The sequence below is a fragment of the Ranitomeya imitator genome, chromosome 2 (assembly GCF_032444005.1).
Source record: "Ranitomeya imitator isolate aRanImi1 chromosome 2, aRanImi1.pri, whole genome shotgun sequence".
NCBI classification, from domain to species: domain Eukaryota; kingdom Metazoa; phylum Chordata; class Amphibia; order Anura; family Dendrobatidae; genus Ranitomeya; species Ranitomeya imitator.
This window is the reverse complement of record NC_091283.1, coordinates 25,235,789-25,255,969: the sequence shown is the minus strand read 5'-3', so window position 1 is coordinate 25,255,969 and position 20,181 is coordinate 25,235,789. Positions and strand designations below refer to the sequence as shown.

The following is a 20,181-nucleotide window of genomic DNA, read 5'->3' as shown; positions in this document are numbered from 1 at the left end:
GATCCTGTGTTGCATCTTCAACATCTGGGAAATTTGCTAATTCTTCCAGGAATCTGGTAGATCTCCTCTATTATTTGAAGAGTTTCCCAGATATTCCTGGAGCGTTGGCAAGTATGATAAACTAGTGCCTCAGAAGTATATACAAGAAATCTGCAATAAAATATTGTGCCGACGTTCATGTAACCCGCCGTCCCAGACGTCTGCTGAGTGATTTGTCCCCCTCTCGTGTGCAGGTTTCCATTTGGCGCAGTTGATGCACAGCTGCGAGCTGAGAGATGACGGCAGCATCATAAGTTATGAGCAGTTCAGGTACGACGGGGAAGAGTTCATGTACTTGGACACAAAGACGGGAACCTTTATCCCGACAATGGCCGAGGCGCAGATCACCACACAGAGGTGGAACAGCCCGGATGTAAGAGCGGGAGAAAGGATCCGAAATTATCTGACCCAGGAATGTATCGACAGGCTGCGGAGATACATTGTGTACGGGGGAGAAGACCTGGAGCGGAGAGGTGATAACACCTAATACACAACCCCAATGCCAAAAAAGTCGAAGCTCTGTATAAAACGTAAAGAAAATAAGAATTCAATGATCCAGAAATCTCTTATTGATATATTTTATTCCATTTTATTTTTTAAAAATACCTAATTTAGAAATTGATGGTAACAATGTATCTCTGTATCTCAAAAAGGTTTTGGGGGGAATGTCTGATATGAAAAGTGTCCAAAGGTTCTCAGTATCTGTTAGTAAAGGAGTAGTAAAAAGACTGAAAGGGAAGCTGCCATCAGATATTACCTAATGCTTAAATTGGGTTTTTGTTACATTTATTTTTTAAGTTGCAATTCTTACAATTAATCCTTAATTCACAATCCTAATTAAAAAACACAAACAAAACAAAATGTAGCAATCTTGTAATCTTTACACTGACCACTAGGTTTTTTTTAGACTCGCACTTCCTGTACTTTCAGGATGACCCATCAGCCGGCTCATTATTATCAGAGGCAGGATTACACTGACTGATAACACCTCTATATACTGCTGATAACACAAAATCCACCCTTCACGATAGATGATATCACAGCTCACCTCCTCCTCCTGTACAATGACTGTTATCACCTATATATACAGCTGATAACACAAAATCCACTCTTCACAATAGGTGATGTCACAGCTCACCTCCTCCTCTTGTACAATGACCGATAACACCTCTATATACAGTGGATAACACAGGATCCACCATTCACAATAGGTGATGTCACAGCTCACCTCCTCCTGTACAATGACTGATAACACCTCTATATACAGCTGATAACACAAAATCCACCCTTCACAATAGATGATATCACAGATCACCTCCTCCTCCTGTACAATGACTGATATCACCTATATATACAGCTGATAACACAAAATCCACTCTTCACAATAGGTGATGTCACAGCTTACCTCCTCCTCCTGTACAATGACCGATAACACCTCTATATACAGTGGATAACACAGGATCCACCATTCACAATAGGTGATGTCACAGCTCACCTCCTCCTGTACAATGACTGATAACACCTCTATATACAGTAGATAACACAGGATCCACCAATCACAATAAGTGATGTAACAGCTCACCTCCTCCTCCTCCTGTACAGTGACTGATAACACCTCTATATACAGTAGATAACACAGGATCCACCATTCACAATAGGTGATGTCACAGCTCACCTCCTCCTCCTGTACAATGACTGATAACACCTCTATATACAGTAGATAACTAGATAACACAGGATCCACCATTCACAATAGGTGATGTCACAGCTCACCTCCTCCTCCTGTACAATGACTGATAACACCTCTATATACAGTAGATAACACAGGATCCACCATTCACAATAGGTGATGTCACAGCTCACCTCCTCCTCCTGTACAATGACTGATAACACCTCTATATACAGTAGATAACACAGGATCCACCATTCACAATAGGTGATGTCACAGCTCACCTCCTCCTCCTGTACAATGACTGATAACACCTCTATTTATATACAGTAGATAACACAGGATCCACCATTCACAATGTTGCAACTCACCTCCTCCTCTTCCCTGCTCAATAAATGATAACACCAGCCATTTTGTGGTGAATATGGATAGGGAGAGGACGCCTCAGCTCACAGCTTAGCTATAAAGATATGGAGAGAAAGCCATAAAACACTGAATAAACTGCACATATAGTGTGTGACAGCAGAGCAGTGGAGAAGATTAGTGTGTGAGGAAAAGGGAATAGAGTCACTCATGTGTTTTAGGGCCGTTGGAGGCTTTGGAGTTTTCACAACAATGGTGGGCTCACCTATCCGCTATCGATCTCTATCCCGGGTCTCTCTCCATCACATCAAGTTGATGCCAAAAAGCAACAAACCTGCTTGTCCCAAAATGAGAATGACCAGAAGGAAATCATCGGAGAACTTTATGCATCCGACACTGTAAAAACCTCAAATTTTTCTCTCATCTTCTTAGTTCGGCCAAGGGCGAAGGTGACACATCAGAAATCAGGAGACGTCACAAAGCTTCACTGCCAGGTGTACGGATTTCACCCCCGACCTGTGGATGTGAAGTGGATGAACGGGGAGGACGAGGTTCACTCCTATGAGACCACAAACGTCCTCCCCAATCCTGACGGCACCTATCAGATCAGGGTCAGCGCGGGAGTGACCCCCAAAGATGGCGACAGCTACTCCTGTTATGTGGATCACAGCAGCCTGGAGGAGCCGCTCCTTGTACAATGGGGTAGGGCTAATAGTGGTTGTTTATGGGTGAATAAGTTGCCAGTAAGAAGCAACAATCGGGAAGATGATTGGCATTTGGTTTATCATTTACATGCTGCAATTATTGTGTGGGTTTTGTACTAACGATCATTAATTTGATCGTTTGTTCTCCATTCCATTTACCTTATTTCCGCAGAACATCCGCTGGTAGCACAAGTGGCTTCGCTGCCAGCAGACGATGCTCAGATATGATCAGTGACAAACAAATCAATTACCGTTTGTTGTTGGATCAGTGGATACCAGGAAAGATCGGGCTCAAAGATTCATAAGACCATTGGACTTGTAAAAGGACAGTGTTCCCTAGAACAAATATATTCAACACAGGAGCCCAAATAATAAAAAGGGCGCACCGAGGAACATAGGGTTAATACCATAGTACTCAGAAGTTAGAGAATACACCAAATTTATGACGGTGTTAGATTTGGCGCATCTTGCATGACTGTAGACCTTTTATAGCGCCAAATCTAATCCTTTGGATAGAGTATAACTTGCAGATCACTGGATGTCCGACCACTGGGATCTCTAAGGATCCCGACATTGGGATGGGGGGCGCCAGCCCTGTCTTGAATGCAGCAGAGGTGATCTCTGTACATGGCTATTTCCGACTGTCCCGTAAACAAGGAGTAGCACAGAGGCCGACCATGCACACATCTGCTACGTTGAAGACAGGGCTGCAGAGCCACAGTATGGGGGTCCCAGCAGTTGGCCCTCCAGTAATCAAAAAATTATACCTTATCCTGTATGCAAGGTTTTTTGCGGAATAATCATTTCATTTTTCCAGGCATACGCCATTTTTAGACTCTTCACAGCTACAATTGCTTTATACATACATGCAAAACTGTGCAGTAACACGCAAGGTGATTTACACCAAAAAGATGGATTAAAATCTGGATCTGCCCAAGAAATCTTACACTGGATTTCTGATACAATATTAGTTAATAGTTTTATCATTTTTAAGGTTACAGGTAGGCAGACGTCCATCCATCAAGTGCAACCTGTAACCTAACAAGAGGCAAAACCCCCATGAGGCCGATGCTAATAGCCCGGTATTAGGAGAAAACTTCCTTTCCGATACCACATGCAGCAATCAGACGACAACATCCATCACAGAATCTAGTGCCCATAACTTGTAGTACTAGATTTATTGTAAGTGACTTGTGGTCACGTGCCCGCCCGCTCCTGGCACCGGCACCATGAAATCCTCATGTGCACATAGCAGTATGCACCCTCACACGGCTGATCAAGGATTGCATACAAGTGAGAAGATGTGCGCTGGACGACATTGTCAATAATGAAGCACATTTTACTAATGGGGATAATCCAGGAATATAACAGCTAAACATAAACGGTGAAATAATACAAGTCGCCTCCTGGTAAAGCCCCTGGATCTAAAGCCAAGGCGAAACTGCACAAACCTCTCGCAGCTCGATCACTGCGATGTGTTCAGAGCATTGTGGGACAATGTGGTGGAGAAAAGTAATAGTAGCAGTTACATGTTAGCATATTATGTCCATGTTTATATTGACTACATGCATCAACCATCTCATCATTCCTTCCTTTCACCTTTCAGAACCTCCACACGTCGTCTTCCCTCGGCCGGTCCTCAGAGCAGGGGTCATCATCGTTTCTGTTCTAACTTCTGTCATTGCTGGAGTCATTATATACAAAAGTAAGTGTCAGCGATAAAGAGCTCAGCGCAACCGGACCACCACAATTCAAGGCGTCACCAATCCTTTATATCTGTTCTTCAAGATCTCTGCTTGCTGTCATACAATAGGTGACTTTATAGCCTCGTTCCAGAGGATAAAAATGTGTCCCAGTCTTATGACGGACGCTCTGGGGCACGGCTCATTCCACTACAGTGAATAATAAAATAAATACATTTACCGTGTATTATATTTATTTTCTTCTGGTTGGTATGTAAAGAAAATTCCATTTTTTCTTTTCTATTTTTATGACATCCCCTGTACATGATTTTTACAATTACAAGTACAGTATCTGTTAAAAAAAAATTATTTACTTGACAGCAAACATCCCCTGAAAAACATCAGGAATATTTTGTACAGAAAACTGCATAACTTTTTTTTTTAATTAAAAACATTCACAGATGTCAGATGCTAGTTTGTTTTAAACAAATTTTAAAGTAAAGAACAATGCAAACAAATGGAAATTTATAGAATGCTGATTGCATAATGTGTTCCCGATATATTTTGAATCTTGTGGGGTATTATTGGTATATGGCGAGTCTTGTGGGGTGTTCCTGGTATACGGCAGGTCTTGTGGGGTGTTACCGGTATACGGCGGGTCTTGTACAGTGTTCCTGGTATAGGGCGGGTCTTGTAGGGTGTTCCTGGTATACGGCAGGTCTTGTGGGGTGTTCCTGGTATACGGCAGGTCTTGTGGGGAGTTTCTGGTATACGGCAGGTCTTGTGTGATGTTCCCAGTATACAGCAGGTCTTGTGGGGTGTTTCCGATATACAGCAGGTCTTGTGGGGTGTTCCCAGTATACGGCAGGTCTTGTGGGGTGTTCCTGGTATATGGTGAGTCTTGTTGGGTGACCCCAGTATACAGCAGGTCTTGTGGGATGTTCCCAGTATACAGCAGGTCTTGTGGGGTGTTCCTGGTATACAGCAGGTCTTGTGGGATGTTCCCAGTATACGGCAGGTCTTGTGGGGTGTTCCTGGTATATGGCAGGTCTTGTAGGGTGTTCCCGGTATATGGCAGGTCTTGTAGGGTGTTCCTAGTATATGGGGAGTCTTGTGGGGTGTTCCTGGTATATTGCGAGTCTGTGGGGTGTTCCTGGTATACGGCAGGTCTTGTGGGGTGTTCCTGGTATATGGCAGGTCTTGTGGGATGTTCCTGGTATATTGCGAGTCTGTGGGGTGTTCCTGGTATACGGCAGGTCTTGTGGGGTGTTCCTAGTATATGGGGAGTCTTGTGGGGCGTTCCTGGTATATGGTAGGTCTTGTGGGGTGTTCCCGGTATATGGCAGGTCTTGTAGGGTGTTCCTAGTATATGGGGAGTCTGTGGGGTGTTCCTGGTATACGGCAGGTCTTGTGGGGAGTTCCTAGTATATGGGGAGTCTTGTGGGGTGTTCCTGGTATACGACAGGTCTTGTGGGGTGTTCCTGGTATACGGCAGGTCTTGTGGGGTGTTCCTGGTATACGGCAGGTCTTGTGGGGTGTTCCCGGTATACGGCAGGTCTTGTGGGGTGTTCCTGGTATATGGCAGGTCTTGTGGGGTGTTCCTAGTATATGGGGAGTCTTGTGGGGTGTTCCCGGTATACGGCAGGTCTTGTGGGGTGTTCCTGGTATATGGCAGGTCTTGTGGGGTGTTCCTAGTATATGGGGAGTCTTGTGGGGTGTTCCTGGTATACGGCAGGTCTTGTGGGGTGTTCCTGGTATACGGCAGGTCTTGTGGGGTGTTCCTAGTATATGGGGAGTCTTGTGGGGTGTTCCTGGTATACGGCAGGTCTTGTGGGGTGTTCCCGGTATACGGCAGGTCTTGTGGGGTGTTCCTGGTATATGGCACGTCTTGTGGGGTATTCCTAGTATATGGGGAGTCTTGTGGGGTGTTCCTGGTATATGGCAGGTCTTGTGGGGTGTTCCCGGTATATGGCAGGTCTTGTAGGGTGTTCCTAGTATATGGGGAGTCTGTGGGGTGTTCCTGGTATACGGCAGGTCTTGTGGGGACTTCCTAGTATATGGGGAGTCTTGTGGGGTGTTCCTGGTATACGACAGGTCTTGTGGGGTGTTCCTGGTATACGGCAGGTCTTGTGGGGTGTTCCTGGTATACGGCAGGTCTTGTGGGGTGTTCCTAGTATATGGGGAGTCTTGTGGGGTGTTCCTGGTATACGGCAGGTCTTGTGGGGTGTTCCCGGTATACGGCAGGTCTTGTGGGGTGTTCCTGGTATATGGCAGGTCTTGTGGGGTGTTCCTAGTATATGGGGAGTCTTGTGGGGTGTTCCTGGTATACGGCAGGTCTTGTGGGGTGTTCCCGGTATACGGCAGGTCTTGTGGGGTGTTCCTGGTATATGGCAGGTCTTGTGGGGTGTTCCTAGTATATGGGGAGTCTTGTTTGGTGTTCCTGGTATATGGCAGGTCTTGTGGGGTGTTCCTGGTATATGGCAGGTCTTGTGGGGTGTTCCTGGTATACGGCAGGTCTTGTGGGGTGTTCCTGGTATATGGCAGGTCTTGTGGGGTGTTCCTAGTATATGGGGAGTCTTGTGGGGTGTTCCTGGTATACGGCAGGTCTTGTGGGGTGTTCCTGGTATACGGCAGGTCTTGTGGGGTGTTCCTGGTATATGGCAGGTCTTGTGGGGTGTTCCTAGTATATGGGGAGTCTTGTGGGGTGTTCCTGGTATACGGCAGGTCTTGTGGGGTGTTCCTGGTATATGGTGAGTCTTTTTGGGTGTCCCCGGTATACGGCAGGTCTTGTGGGGTGTTCCTGGTATATGGTGGGTCTTGTGGGGTGTTCCTGGTATATGGTGGGTCTTGTGGGGTGTTCCTGGTATACGGCAGGTCTTGGGTGTTCCCGGTATACGGCAGGTCTTGTGGGGTGGTCCTGGTATATGGCAGGTCTTGTGGGGTGTTCCTGGTATATGGCAGGTCTTGTGGGGTGTTCCTGGTATACGGCAGGTCTTGTGGGGTGTTCCTGGTATATGGCAGGTCTTGTGGGGTGTTCCTGGTATATGGCGGGTCTTGTGGGGTGTTCCTGGGATATGGCGGGTCTTGTGGGGTGTTCCTGGTATATGGTGAGTCTTTTTGGGTGTCCCCGGTATACGGCAGGTCTTGTGGAGTGGTCCTGGTATATGGTGGGTCTTGTGGGGTGTTCCTGGTATATGGTGGGTCTTGTGGGGTATTCTTGGTATATGGCAGGTCCGGTGAGGTGTCCCCGTTGTGCGGCAGGACACGCAGAGCATTGCTGCTATGATACCTTGTTGATTATTGGCTCACATCCATCTCTGAAAGCTTCTACAATGAGCAGTAGGATAGTATTGTGGATTGATCGAAGAGCATGGCCTGGAGACAATGAATTACAGCTTCAGTCAGAACTATTTTGATTGTACAGTATAATGGGGCCCACATAGAATTAGGCAGGTGGTTATGATGTTACGACTGAAGCCTTTATTAAGATTTCTGATGAATTACTTGACTTCTGTTTTCTAATTCCACCTCATCTGTTTATTTCAGAAAAAAGGGAAAATTACACGGCGGCCATCAGTGAGTATTGTTCTCTGCAGCTCTTTTCTGCATGTATAGCATGCAGTTATTATATACGGTGCATTTATTGCACGTCCAGAACATATTTTCATATTTCTATAATAGTCATGTCACAGTCCGGGTGCAAGTGTCTAAGAAAAGGCCCAGAAACCTACTGAGCCGACCAAAGCTAAATGATATAGTGCAAGCAATGGCTCCATCGCCAACATATAAAATACGTGTTCAGAGGAGATTAAATATTGTAGCTCTCTGGAAACTGGAGGTAGGGATGTCTGGGAGAGCATTTCACATGAATTCTCAGTGACAGCGCCCTCTGTTACTTATCTAAACCAGAGGTCCCCAACTCCAGTCCTCAAGGCCCACCAACAGGTCATGTTTTCAGGATTTCCTTTGCATTGCACAGGTGATGAAATTATTACCTGGGCAAGACTAAGGAAATCCTGAAAACATGACATGTTGGTGGGCCTTGAGGACTGGAGTTGGGGACCCCTGATCTAAACACACAAGTATAGAGTTGTATGCAGTACAAAAGACAGCAGTACAGGACATGTAGTACAGAGAGCAGGAGGTGGAGTATATAGTATAATCACTGTCAAGGGTTTTGGTTCAGGGGGGGCGAAGCTTCTGAGTGGGCCCCTAACCAGGTAACCTTGATTACACCTGGGTGACGCGCCCTAATAGTGGAGGAGAACCTCAGCAGATGACCGCGCTGTTACTGAAGATAATCTCTATATAACGACCAACATGGATATTACCGCCATATGGTCAGTGGTAGATACCAGCCCTACAGAGCATATAAGAGATCACAGCACAGTTATAGAGAGTCTCTTACCGCTGACGATCTTTCTGATAGATTCGTTCATTTTTCCTGTCTTTTCCTTCTGGCCCAGACCGACATGACAACTTCTTCCAGCTACAACTCGTCTGCAGAGAAAACAACAAATACACATTTCACTTCTCATATTCCAGCCATCACCATCTATTCCCAACCTGCACAAACTCCTCATCCTGCTGATACCCCAATACTGAGCCGCTGCTGCCGTATGTGTCCCTATCACTGCCCCTGATACCCCAATTCTGAGCCGCTGCTGCCATATGTTTCCCTATTACTGCACCTGATATCCCAATACTGAGCCTCTGCTGCCGTATGTGTCCCTATTACTGCCCCTGATACCCCAATACTGAGCCGCTGCTGCCGTATGTGTCCCTATTACTGCTCCTGATACCCCAATACTAAGCCGCTGCTGCCGTATGTGTCCCTATTACTGCCCCTGATACCCCAATACTGAGCCGCTGCTGTATGTGTCCCTATCACTGCCCCTGATACCCCAATACTGAGCCACTGCTGCCGTATGTGTCCCTATTACTGCACCTGATACCCCAATACTGAGCCACTGCTGCCGTATGTGTCCCTATCACTGCCCCTGATACCTCAATACTGAGCCACTGCTGCCGTATGTGTCCCTATTACTGCCCCGATACCCCAATACTGAGCCACTGCTGCCGTATGTAACCCTATTACTGCACCTGATACCCCAATACTGAGCCGCCTCTGCCGTATGTGTCCCTATTACTGCACCTGATACCCCAATACTGAGCCTCTGCTGCCGTATGTGTCCCTATTACTGCCCCTGATACCCCAATACTGAGCCACTGCTGCCGTATGTGTCCCTATTACTGCCCCTGATACCCCAATACTGAGCCACTGCTGCCGTATGTAACCCTATTACTGCACCTGATACCCCAATACTGAGCCGCCTCTGCCGTATGTGTCCCTATTACTGCACCTGATACCCCAATACTGAGCCTCTGCTGCCGTATGTGTCCCTATTACTGCCCCTGATACCCCAATACTGAGCCGCTGCTGCCGTATGTGTCCCTATTACTGCCCCTGATACCCCAATACTGAGCCACTGCTGCCGTATGTGTCCCTATTACTGCACCTGATACCCCAATACTGAGCCGCTGCTGCCGTATGTGTCCCTATTACTGCCCCTGATACCCCAATACTGAGCTGCTGCTGCCGTATGTGTCCCTATTACTGCACCTGATACCCCAATACTGAGCCACTGCTGCCGTATGTAACCCTATTACTGCACCTGATACCCCAATACTGAGCCGCCTCTGCCGTATGTGTCCCTATTACTGCACCTGATACCCCAATACTGAGCCTCTGCTGCCGTATGTGTCCCTATTACTGCACCTGATACCCCAATACTGAGCTGCTGCTGCCGTATGTGTCCCTATTACTGCACCTGATACCCCAATACTGAGCCACTGCTGCCGTATGTGTCCCTATTACTGCACCTGATACCCCAATACTGAGCCGCTGCTGCCGTATGTGTCCCTATTACTGCCCCTGATACCCCAATACTGAGCTGCTGCTGCCGTATGTGTCCCTATTACTGCACCTGATACCCCAATACTGAGCCACTGCTGCCGTATGTAACCCTATTACTGCACCTGATACCCCAATACTGAGCCGCCTCTGCCGTATGTGTCCCTATTACTGCCCCTGATACCCCAATACTGAGCCGCCTCTGCCGTATGTGTCCCTATTACTGCCCCTGATACCCCAATACTGAGCCGCTGCTGCCGTATGTGTCCCTATTACTGCACCTGATACCCCAATACTGAGCTGCTGCTGCCGTATGTGTCCCTATTACTGCACCTGATACCCCAATACTGAGCCGCTGCTGCATGTGTCCCTATTACTGCACCTGCTGTGTGGTTCTCTGTGCCCTCTAAATTCTAAAGAAACCCTGAATAGTATAGTAATGCCGGGTGCAAGTGCCCTAGAAAACAGTGCCCATATATTACCCTCTAGAAAGTAATAATGCCCTGTGTGCCCCTTTGACAGTCACAGTAACCTGAGTTCCCCTATAACAATAAGTGCCCACTTTAAATTTAATATTGTCCTGAGTCTGCCCCGTGTGCAGCTCCCCTACACAGTATGATGCTCTCTTATACACAGTATAATGCCCCCTCACTGTATAGTACCACCCACACAGTATACTGACCCCTTAGTAGCCTCCAAACTGTTTGATGGCTCCAACACTGTATGATGGCCCCTTCACTGTAATCCCCACACTGGACGATGGCCCCCTCAGTGTAATCTCCACACTGTATGATGCCCCCCTAGATAGCCTCCTTATAGTATAATGCAACAGATCATCCTAAATGTAGTATAATGCACTCCCCATAAGCCTCCATATAGTATAATGCACCCCCATAGGCCTAATCTGTATTGTATAATGCACCCACATAGGCAGGTTCTATAGCACAAGGCACCACCCATAGGCAGACTCTGGAGTATAAGGCAGCACCCCCATAGGCAGACCCTGTAGTACAAGGCAGGACCCCCATAGGAAGACCCTGTAGTATAAGGCACTACCTCCATAGGCAGACCCTGTAGTATTAGGCACCACCCCCACAGGCAGACCCTGCAGTATAAGACAGCACCCTATAGGCAGACCCTGTAGTATAAGGCAGCAACTCTATAGCCAGACCCTGTAGTATAAGGCAGCACCCCTCAGGCAGACCCTGTAGTATAAGACAGCACCCCTATAGGCAGACCCTGTAGTATAAGGCAGCATCCCACAGGCAAACCCTGTAGGATAAGAGAGCACCCCTATAGGCAGACTCTGTAGTATAAGGCAGCACCCCTATAGGCAGACCCTGTAGTATAAAGCAGCACACCATAGGCAGACCCTGTAGTATAAAGCAGCACCCCTATAGCCAGACCCAGTAGTATAAGGCAGCACCCCATAGGCAGACCCTGTAGTATAAGGCAGCACCCCATAGGCAGATCCTGTAGTATAAGGCAGCACCCCTATAGCCAGACTCTGTAGTATAAGGCAGCACCCCATAGGCAGACTCTGTAGTATAAGGCAGTACCCCTATAGCCAGACCCTGTAGTATAAGGCAGCACCCCATAGGCAGACCCTGTAGTATAAGGCAGCACCCCATAGGCAGACCCTGTAGTATAAGGCAGCACCCCATAGGCAGATCCTGTAGTATAAGGCAGCACCCCTATAGCCAGAATCTGTAGTATAAGGCACACCCCATAGGCAGACTCTGTAGTATAAGGCAGCACCCCTATAGACAGACCCTGTAGTATAAAGCAGCACACCATAGGCAGACCCTGTAGTATAAAGCAGCACCCCTATAGCCAGACCCTGTAGTATAAGGCAGCACCCCATAGGCAGACCCTGTAGTATAAGGCAGCACCCCATAGGCAGATCCTGTAGTATAAGGCAGCACCCCTATAGCCAGACTCTGTAGTATAAGGCAGCACCCCATAGGCAGACTCTGTAGTATAAGGCAGCACCCCTATAGCCAGACTCTGTAGTATAAGGCAGTACCCCTATAGCCAGACCCTGTAGTATAAGGCATTACCCCATAGGCAGACCCTGTAGTATAAGGCAGCACCCCTATAGCCAGACCCCGTAGTATAAGGCAGCACCGCATAGGCAGATCCTGTAGTATAAGGCAGCACCCCTATAGCCAGACTCTGTAGTATAAGGCAGCACCCCATAGGCAAACCCTGTAATATAAGGCAGTCCCGATTAAAAAAAAATACTCACCTCTCTTTTTCCTGGTTCCTCCGCAGCTCCCATCAATGCGATCAGCTGTATTGCCTAATTGCCGATACAGCTGACTTTGTGATGACAGGTGGGGCCCCCCTGGCGGCAGAGCCAATACAGTTACAATAGCGTCGCTCCGGGTGGGCCCCCCCAGAGCGCGGGGCCCTGGGCGACACCCCCCCAGAGCGCGGGGCCCTGGGCGACCTCCCCCTCTGCCCACCCGGTAGCTACGCTACTGATCACTGTACACTGCGTGAGGACGGGGCTCTGTGTGTGTTTGTATAGATGATTACTATATTCCGCCATTTTTTTCATGTCTTCACAGTGTCGGATGCATCGGGGGAGACCAGTTGTGATGTCTCTGAGGAATCCTGATTTATGAGAGCAGATATTATTATTTATTTTCCTCACTTATATGGCGCCATTAATTCCACAGAACTTTATAGATATTCGGGATGAGTCCAAATATGAACAATTATTTATCGTCGGGGTTGGATGATATTACAGACCGGTGCCCCTGGGTCCTGTCCCTTCCACCCGCAGTAACAGCGACTAATGCATCAATCTTATGCCTCATTCAGATGTTCGTTTTTTACGTACATGTTCGGACAGTGATTCTCACAGATATAACACATACACATCATCTGTGGGTCACAGTTCTGCGCTTTCTTGTTTTCCGTGTGTCACATAAGTCTATGGTCTGTTCACACAGAGTCTGCATTTTGTTGTGGTCCGTGTGTCTCATATGTCAGAGGGCTGGGCGCCGGGTCTTTCTGACCTTTCCTGGCACCTGCGCACTGCAGTACTTTGCTCTGCCCTCAACATGGCAGACAAAGTACGCCTGCGCCAGAGCCGCAGCGTGAAGACAAGAAGAGGACGTCATTGTAAGAAGATGGGAGGCCCCGGACCGGACTGTGATGCCCATTGGACCAGAACCTGACCAGGATCGCCCCTGGGTGAGTATAATCTAACCTCTTTTTCTGGCAGGCACAGTACTGATTAAGGAATGTGCCTCTGACTGCGGAGCACAAAGGGTTAAAGCTAGAAGTAAACCCTGTGCAGTGCCCAATTCCCCCCTCCCACTACTCCCCAGGTGAGGCCATAATTTGGACGCCCAACTGACCAACGGGAAGAAAGAGGAAGGCGCGTCCAGCCACACCCTCGGGGGTTAAATTCAGGTGCTGGGTTCAGTGCTTCCCTCTTTCCCCCCGGCTGACAATGGAAGCAGTTGGTAAAACATAAAAATAAAAACAAAATTATAATAATAATTCTTGTTATTATGTCACAGCGGTAGTGTAGAGGGGGTAAAGGTTTGTAACCGCTCATCGGCTTGCTCGCCTGGCGGTCACTGCCGGGGCCTTCAGCGATGAGTCCGTTATGACTTGTAATTGGCCTTCTCTGCTTATCAAATTAATAAACTGTGACCGACCTGTTCAACCCATCCAGGCTTGTCTGTGTTTCATTACAGGATCGGTGGGAAGGGGGGAAGGCACTGTTTACGACACACGTGTCTCTGCAGTCTCATCTTTCAGGATACATCGGGGGCTTATCTACAGCATTACAGAATGCATTACAGAATGCTGGAGATAAGCCCCTGATGCCGGTGGGCTTAGCTCACCTTCGATTTTGGGGGTGACAGGTTCCCTTTAATCATTACTGATATCTACTGTTCTCCGGGAACCTAAGGAATTAACCCTTTAAGATCTCCTAGTTGCCTCTTGCTTTTCAGTTGACCATAGCTTTTTTTTATTACGTTTTTGTAGCTGTGGCTTTTTTCTCTGTAGGACTAGTTGCACTTTTATTGGTAACATGTTAGTCACATATTTGTGAGTTTATTTACATTTCATATTTTGTGGAAAATGCTGAGAAAAGCGAATGATTTTTCCATTTTGTTTTGCACTAGCCAATTACTCAACAAATCTAATAGAACAAGTGGTTCCTCCCAATTCAACACCGAATGCCACTGATGACTACTGCGGTCTCCGAGTTATTTACCCGTCATGATTAGCGTCTTTACTACTTTGTAGAGCCACTTAGCTCTTATAACCTGCTGCAGACATGATGCATAACCAGGCATCACATTCTGGCAGTTTTCATGAGGAAGTTTAGCCCCTTTTTCATTTATAATGACAACCAGGTTACTAACATTCATGGGTTTTGAGCAGCAGCCGCCTACTATACCCTACCAAAACTTATTTTAAAGCCTAGGCTGTGTCGACTGTGAGGTATATTTTCTCCTAGGGTTTCCTGATACTTGATTGAATCATTCTGTAAGTATCCCTGAGCTCCCGCTATGCTTCACTTTAGGCATCTCTGAGCCCCTGCCATGCTTCGCTGTAGGCATTTTTGAGCTGCCATCATGCTTCACTGTAGGCAGGATGTTCTTTTCATGGATATTTCTCCTTTCCTTCGCACAGACATACAGCTGATCCAAAGGCCTAAAAAAATGTCTTGTTTCCTCACTTCGCAGAACACAATAACAATTCTGTGACTGTTTCTGTTTTTTAGCATATAGCAGTAGTGAGGAGACATCTTGGACTTCGGGCATGGAGACTTTCAGCATTAAGTATTCTCCTCACAAACTGAACCCTCAGTGCCGGCCGCCAACAGATCTTGCTGCAGCAGGAATCTGGTGGCATCTGATGACAGGTTCCTCTTTCTGTCACGTGCAGTTTATGTAGCCAATGTTCTTATAACTCTGTATGTCTAGAAACATTCAATGCCTTTGTTTCTTTTTGTATTCTTTTCCTTTTTTGTGCAGACAATGATCTCTTCCCTTAATGTTTTGGACCCCTTTCATGACAACCCAAGAATAATATGACCTAGACTCCATTGCCCATGAGGAACAGGTTAAGACATCTTGGTGAGACATTTGCCAGAAGCTGACGTCTGGCTGTGTATCAGGCTTGCAGCAGGTCATATCAGCCAGAGGGGCTCTACTAAGTAGTAACGACTCTGGTCATGAAGGGCTGAATAATCCTGAGACTACAGTATATTACTAGTTTTCAGCTATTTCTGTTTTTCTTGTTTGACTGGTTTATTGCAAATAGCAGAAAGCTTGTAAATTTTGATAATAAACTGAAGATTGGAGGAGGGGAGTCACTTTTATTGCAGCTGTGTGTATATTATTTGCTGATTTGTCACAGCTATGTAATAAAGCTATTAAATGTAAACCTATGGTGTATGAGCTCTTTTTTTCCTTAGTATAGATGCTACAGGCAAGCAGAAGTTAAAACTTTAATTTTAGGTGTAAGCAGGACATTTGGAGACCTGGCAATCCCCTCACATGTTGTCTAACAGCCGCGAATCATGCAGGCGCAAGGACTCAAACATATTATTCGAGCACGTCCAAGATACTCTGATAACACCTGAGTATGCTCGCTCATCACTAGAAATTGTCTCTAAAAGGCCTGAAGCTAAAGATGACACATTCCCTTTGTATTTTAGGCAAAAAATATATACATATTTTCATCTTTTCCATTTTAAAAATTACAAATAGGAAAATGGGCCAGTGCAAAAGTTTGGGCACCCTGCATGGTTAGTACCTAGTAGCTCCCCCTTTTGCAAGTTTCACAGCATGTTAATGCTTTTGGTAGCCAGGCAAGAGTCTTTCACTTCATGTTTGATGGATTTTCATCCGTTCTTTCTTGGAGAAATCTTCCAGTTCTGTGAGATTCCTGGGTCGTCTTGCATCCTCTGCTATTTTGAGGTCTAGTCACAGATTTTCAATGATGTTCAGATCAGGGGACTGTGAGGGTCATTGTAAAACCTTCAGCTTGCTCCTTTTGAGGCCGTCTATTGTGGATTCTGACATGGGTTTAGGATCATTATCTATTTGTAGAAGTCATCCTCTTCCTCTTTTCATCTTCAGCTTTTTTTTACAGATGGTGTTATGTTTGCATCAAGAATTTGTTGAAATTTCATTGAATCCATTCTTCCCTCTACCTGTGAAATGTTCCCTGTGCCATTGGCTGCAACACAACCCCAAAGCATTATTGGATCCACCCCATGCTTCATGGTTGGTGAGATGTTCTTTTCCTGAAATTCTGTGCCCTTTTTTCTCCACCTTTACCACAACTCCAGACTCTGATGAATCTTCCTGAAGGTCTTTTGTGGTCAAGCGGTCCTGATTTGCCTCTCTAGCGATCCTACAAGCAACTCTCACTGAAATTTTGCTTGGTCTTCCAGACCTTATCTTGACCTCCGCTTTTCCTGGTAACTGCCATTTCTTAATTACATTTTGAACTGAGGAAAGGGCAACTTGAAAACACTTTGCTATCTTCTTTGCTATCTCCTTCTTTTTGGGCCTCCATCATGTTCATTGTGCTCGGCAGCTGCTTATAGGAACCCATGGCTGTTGCTTTTGGCGCAATGTTAGATGAAGCTGGATTTTTATAAAGCTGGGAAATTTACATCACCTGGCCTTTCCTAACTATGATAGAGGAGAAGACATAACCATAACAGGATAATTCAGGTCTGACACCTTGGTCAAAGATATCTGAGCACACAAGTCTCCAAGGGTGCACAAACATTTGCATTGGCCTATTTTGCTTTTTGTGATTTTTAAAATGTCAAAAACGGAAAAACATATTTTTTTTGCCTAAAATACAAAGGAAATGTGTCATCTTTAACTTTAGGCCTTTTAGAGATCATTTCATCTTCAACTTAATTAACTGTTCACAATAAGAGTAATTTTGATCAGGGGTGCCCAAACTTTGACATGCCACCGTATTTAATGATACAAGCACATAAATACTAAACCATGGTGTTTTATATTGAGCCTATATCTTCAGACATAGTGAACCTGTATTGCCAAAAAGGAAGAAGGAAGAAGGCGGGTATATGCAGGCACCTTGATGTGCGTTTCGCTGCACTGGGCTTTGTCAGGTGGCGAATAGCTGCATCTACCCTGGTCTTCACCTTTTCACCGACCTGCATCTGGACTTACAACAACAGGGATTCCTGGGTTACGTCCATGGAGTAGCTGTTGGTGGTGAAATGAGGTGGCAGAGGAAAGTCGATGAAAACTAGATAGGGTTGGTAGAAGACAAAAATCAGGAGTTAGAGGTGAAGTGAGGAGATAGTGGCAGTCAGTACCAGGAGAACAGAGTCACAATATGAAGGCAAATGGAGGGTTAAGTCAGTCTTTGGTTAGCAACAGATATCTAATGTGCTGGGTCTGGTAGCAGGGTAACTCAGACACCTCCAACCTGAGCCAGTATAAACTTATAACTGGCAACTTCCAGCTGTATGCTAGGAGTACCATTAGGGCGTGGTGCTGCTCCATTCACCGCAGAAGGTAATGGATTTCACATACTGAGCTGTTGGACAGCACACACATCCATACTGGGCATCACCACAGTTCCATGCTACAGCAGGATCTCTCAATGGACAGTGCCTGCATCACACAGAACTATTGGCCAAAATATCTCCTCCATCACCAGTGCCACTCGCAGATTGAATATGTAGGCGCCTAGTGACAGAATCAGACGTCGCTGGAGCAAGTTCGAGTACAGATGAGACACTTGCATAAAGGAACAACTTCAGATTTATAGTACATATTCTAAACAAAAATTACCATATAAATAATAAACAGCTTCACGTACAACATCGGCCATTTACAAAGTAGTATAGTATATTTATAGTGACTGCAGACTGTCGAATTGTGACAGCGTGCAATGTGCACACTGTCATGGTTCCTCGGTGTTACTGGTGTAACCGGGCAATCATCTCACCACAAGTGTGGCGCCCCTGAGGGTTCAGTCGCCACAGAGGTACTACACCTCAGCCAGAGGTGTGGTACCCCGCTCTCAGATAAGCAAGGGGGGCATTAACCAGAACCCAGACATTTGCATCCAACACCAAACCTCTCAGGCGCAGGGAGGAACTAGGTAGAGGGTGTGGGTGGAGAGAGTAGGGTCATCATGGAAACAAGAGGGAGGAGGGAGTTAGACAGTCAGACAGTTGGAGCTGGGGACTCGAGCAGTGAGGAGATCGTCCCAGTATCAGAAGACAGAGAGAGAGAAGTTGCAGAGAGAGAGAGAGAGGAAGAAGGGGTCCTAGGGGCACGGGTAGTGAGAGGTCCACCCGTGGGGCCTGCATCCACGCCGGCTACTGTTGGGTGGAGGGACCAGGTCGCAGTGGGGGAACAGGCCCCCAAGACTAGTGGAGAACCACACATACTCGCCAAAAAGGTGGCCAGGTAGCATCAAGGGGACCCAGAGGACATCGCCAGTTAGGATCCGAGGCTGCTGGCTTGGGACACTGTGTGTGCAGGCACGAGGCAGGAGAGGAGGGAGCCAGCGCAGTGAGGTGGCCAGGAAAGGAACATAAGAAGGGGCTTCTGGCAAAGTGTACCCTGAATTACCTGGGAGCTGACTGTACCACGGACTCGGAGGACACAGCACACCTGGCCGGGTGCCATAAAGAACTGTGAGTAAAAGTGTGGAAACTGCACCCTCGGTTTTCTCTGAATTATTACCGCTCCACCTGCCCTGCACCACAAGGCTAACCATCACATTTTACACCATAGCTGCCCTGGGGCCTAGCTCTACCCGTGTAGAGCTGTACCAACTCTGCTGCATCACCATCTGCTTCAGAGGATCTGCACCACAGCGTCGGCTATCCCTGGCCGAACACCACGGGTGGAGTCACAAACAATCCCCTCTCCCTTTAATAACTTTATTTCCATTATTAATATCCCCCTTTTGATTGCGCACCCAGGGTCATGGACCGGGTCACCGCTGCCGTGACCATCCCTTTAAGAACCGTCCGACCCGGTTCCGATTATCCCACGGTCCTAGCGGGCGTCGCACAAGCATGCGATTACCATACTTGCGGTCATGTGCCGACTAGTCTCATCTAACTTGAGAGAAGCCAGATGAGACAAGTTGGCATACACGAGATGATTGCCCGCTCACACCGGGAACACCGGCGAATAGCCGCGCTGTCCTGCCATAATTTGTCAGTCTGAAGTCCTATACAGCAAGACCACCACTTTAAGAATATAAATAATGACATTTTGCATCTAAATAATATCTATAACGTACAGCAGAATATATTGGGGCAATATAAACAAGTAGAAAAAATACATAAATAAATGTAAATTTCTCACATTCTTAACATTGTAACAACCAAAAAACCCAAGAAACCTAACAGAAAAGAACTTGGTTACTGCAAAAAAACTTCCAGGTTCCTTGCTTAGGACATAAAAAATGCTAACCATGTAAATGTAAGCAGCAAATCAGTGTCATCAAGGACGCACATCCAGCTGAAACTAGCAGTGGCACCAGCAGGAACTACTCTGCCCATGGCACGGCCGTGGTCACACCATTTGTTTCTTCCCGATTCGGGGGCCCACCAGGGGATTCTCCGATCTTTTTGTGGGCCAGTCCGAGCCTGTTTGTACATATTTAAAACTGCAATTACATTTATTTGGTGTTAATACATTTTAAAAAAATGTTTTTATAGTTTTTGTCCAGCCCCACCACCACTATCTCCAACCTCAGTCATTTCTTTCTTCTATTCCATGTTAGTACAAGGGGGGATGATATGAAGATGGT

At 46.7% G+C, this 20,181-nt stretch overlaps 1 protein-coding gene across 2 annotated transcripts in view; it reads left to right on the top strand.

Moving 5' to 3' along the window:
- The window catches only part of LOC138661488 (class I histocompatibility antigen, F10 alpha chain-like), a 36,315-nt gene extending 20,523 nt beyond the window's left edge, over positions 1 to 15,792 (top strand). For both annotated transcript variants that reach the window (XM_069746200.1, XM_069746201.1), the window contains 5 exons: positions 234 to 512; positions 2,504 to 2,773; positions 4,382 to 4,480; positions 8,004 to 8,033; positions 12,945 to 15,792. In XM_069746200.1, the coding sequence (XP_069602301.1) occupies positions 234 to 512; positions 2,504 to 2,773; positions 4,382 to 4,480; positions 8,004 to 8,033; positions 12,945 to 12,994 (728 nt within the window). In that variant the 3' untranslated portion in view covers positions 12,995 to 15,792. The remainder of the gene's footprint in view (positions 1 to 233; positions 513 to 2,503; positions 2,774 to 4,381; positions 4,481 to 8,003; positions 8,034 to 12,944) is intronic.
- The last annotated feature ends 4,389 nt before the right edge of the window (positions 15,793 to 20,181 follow it).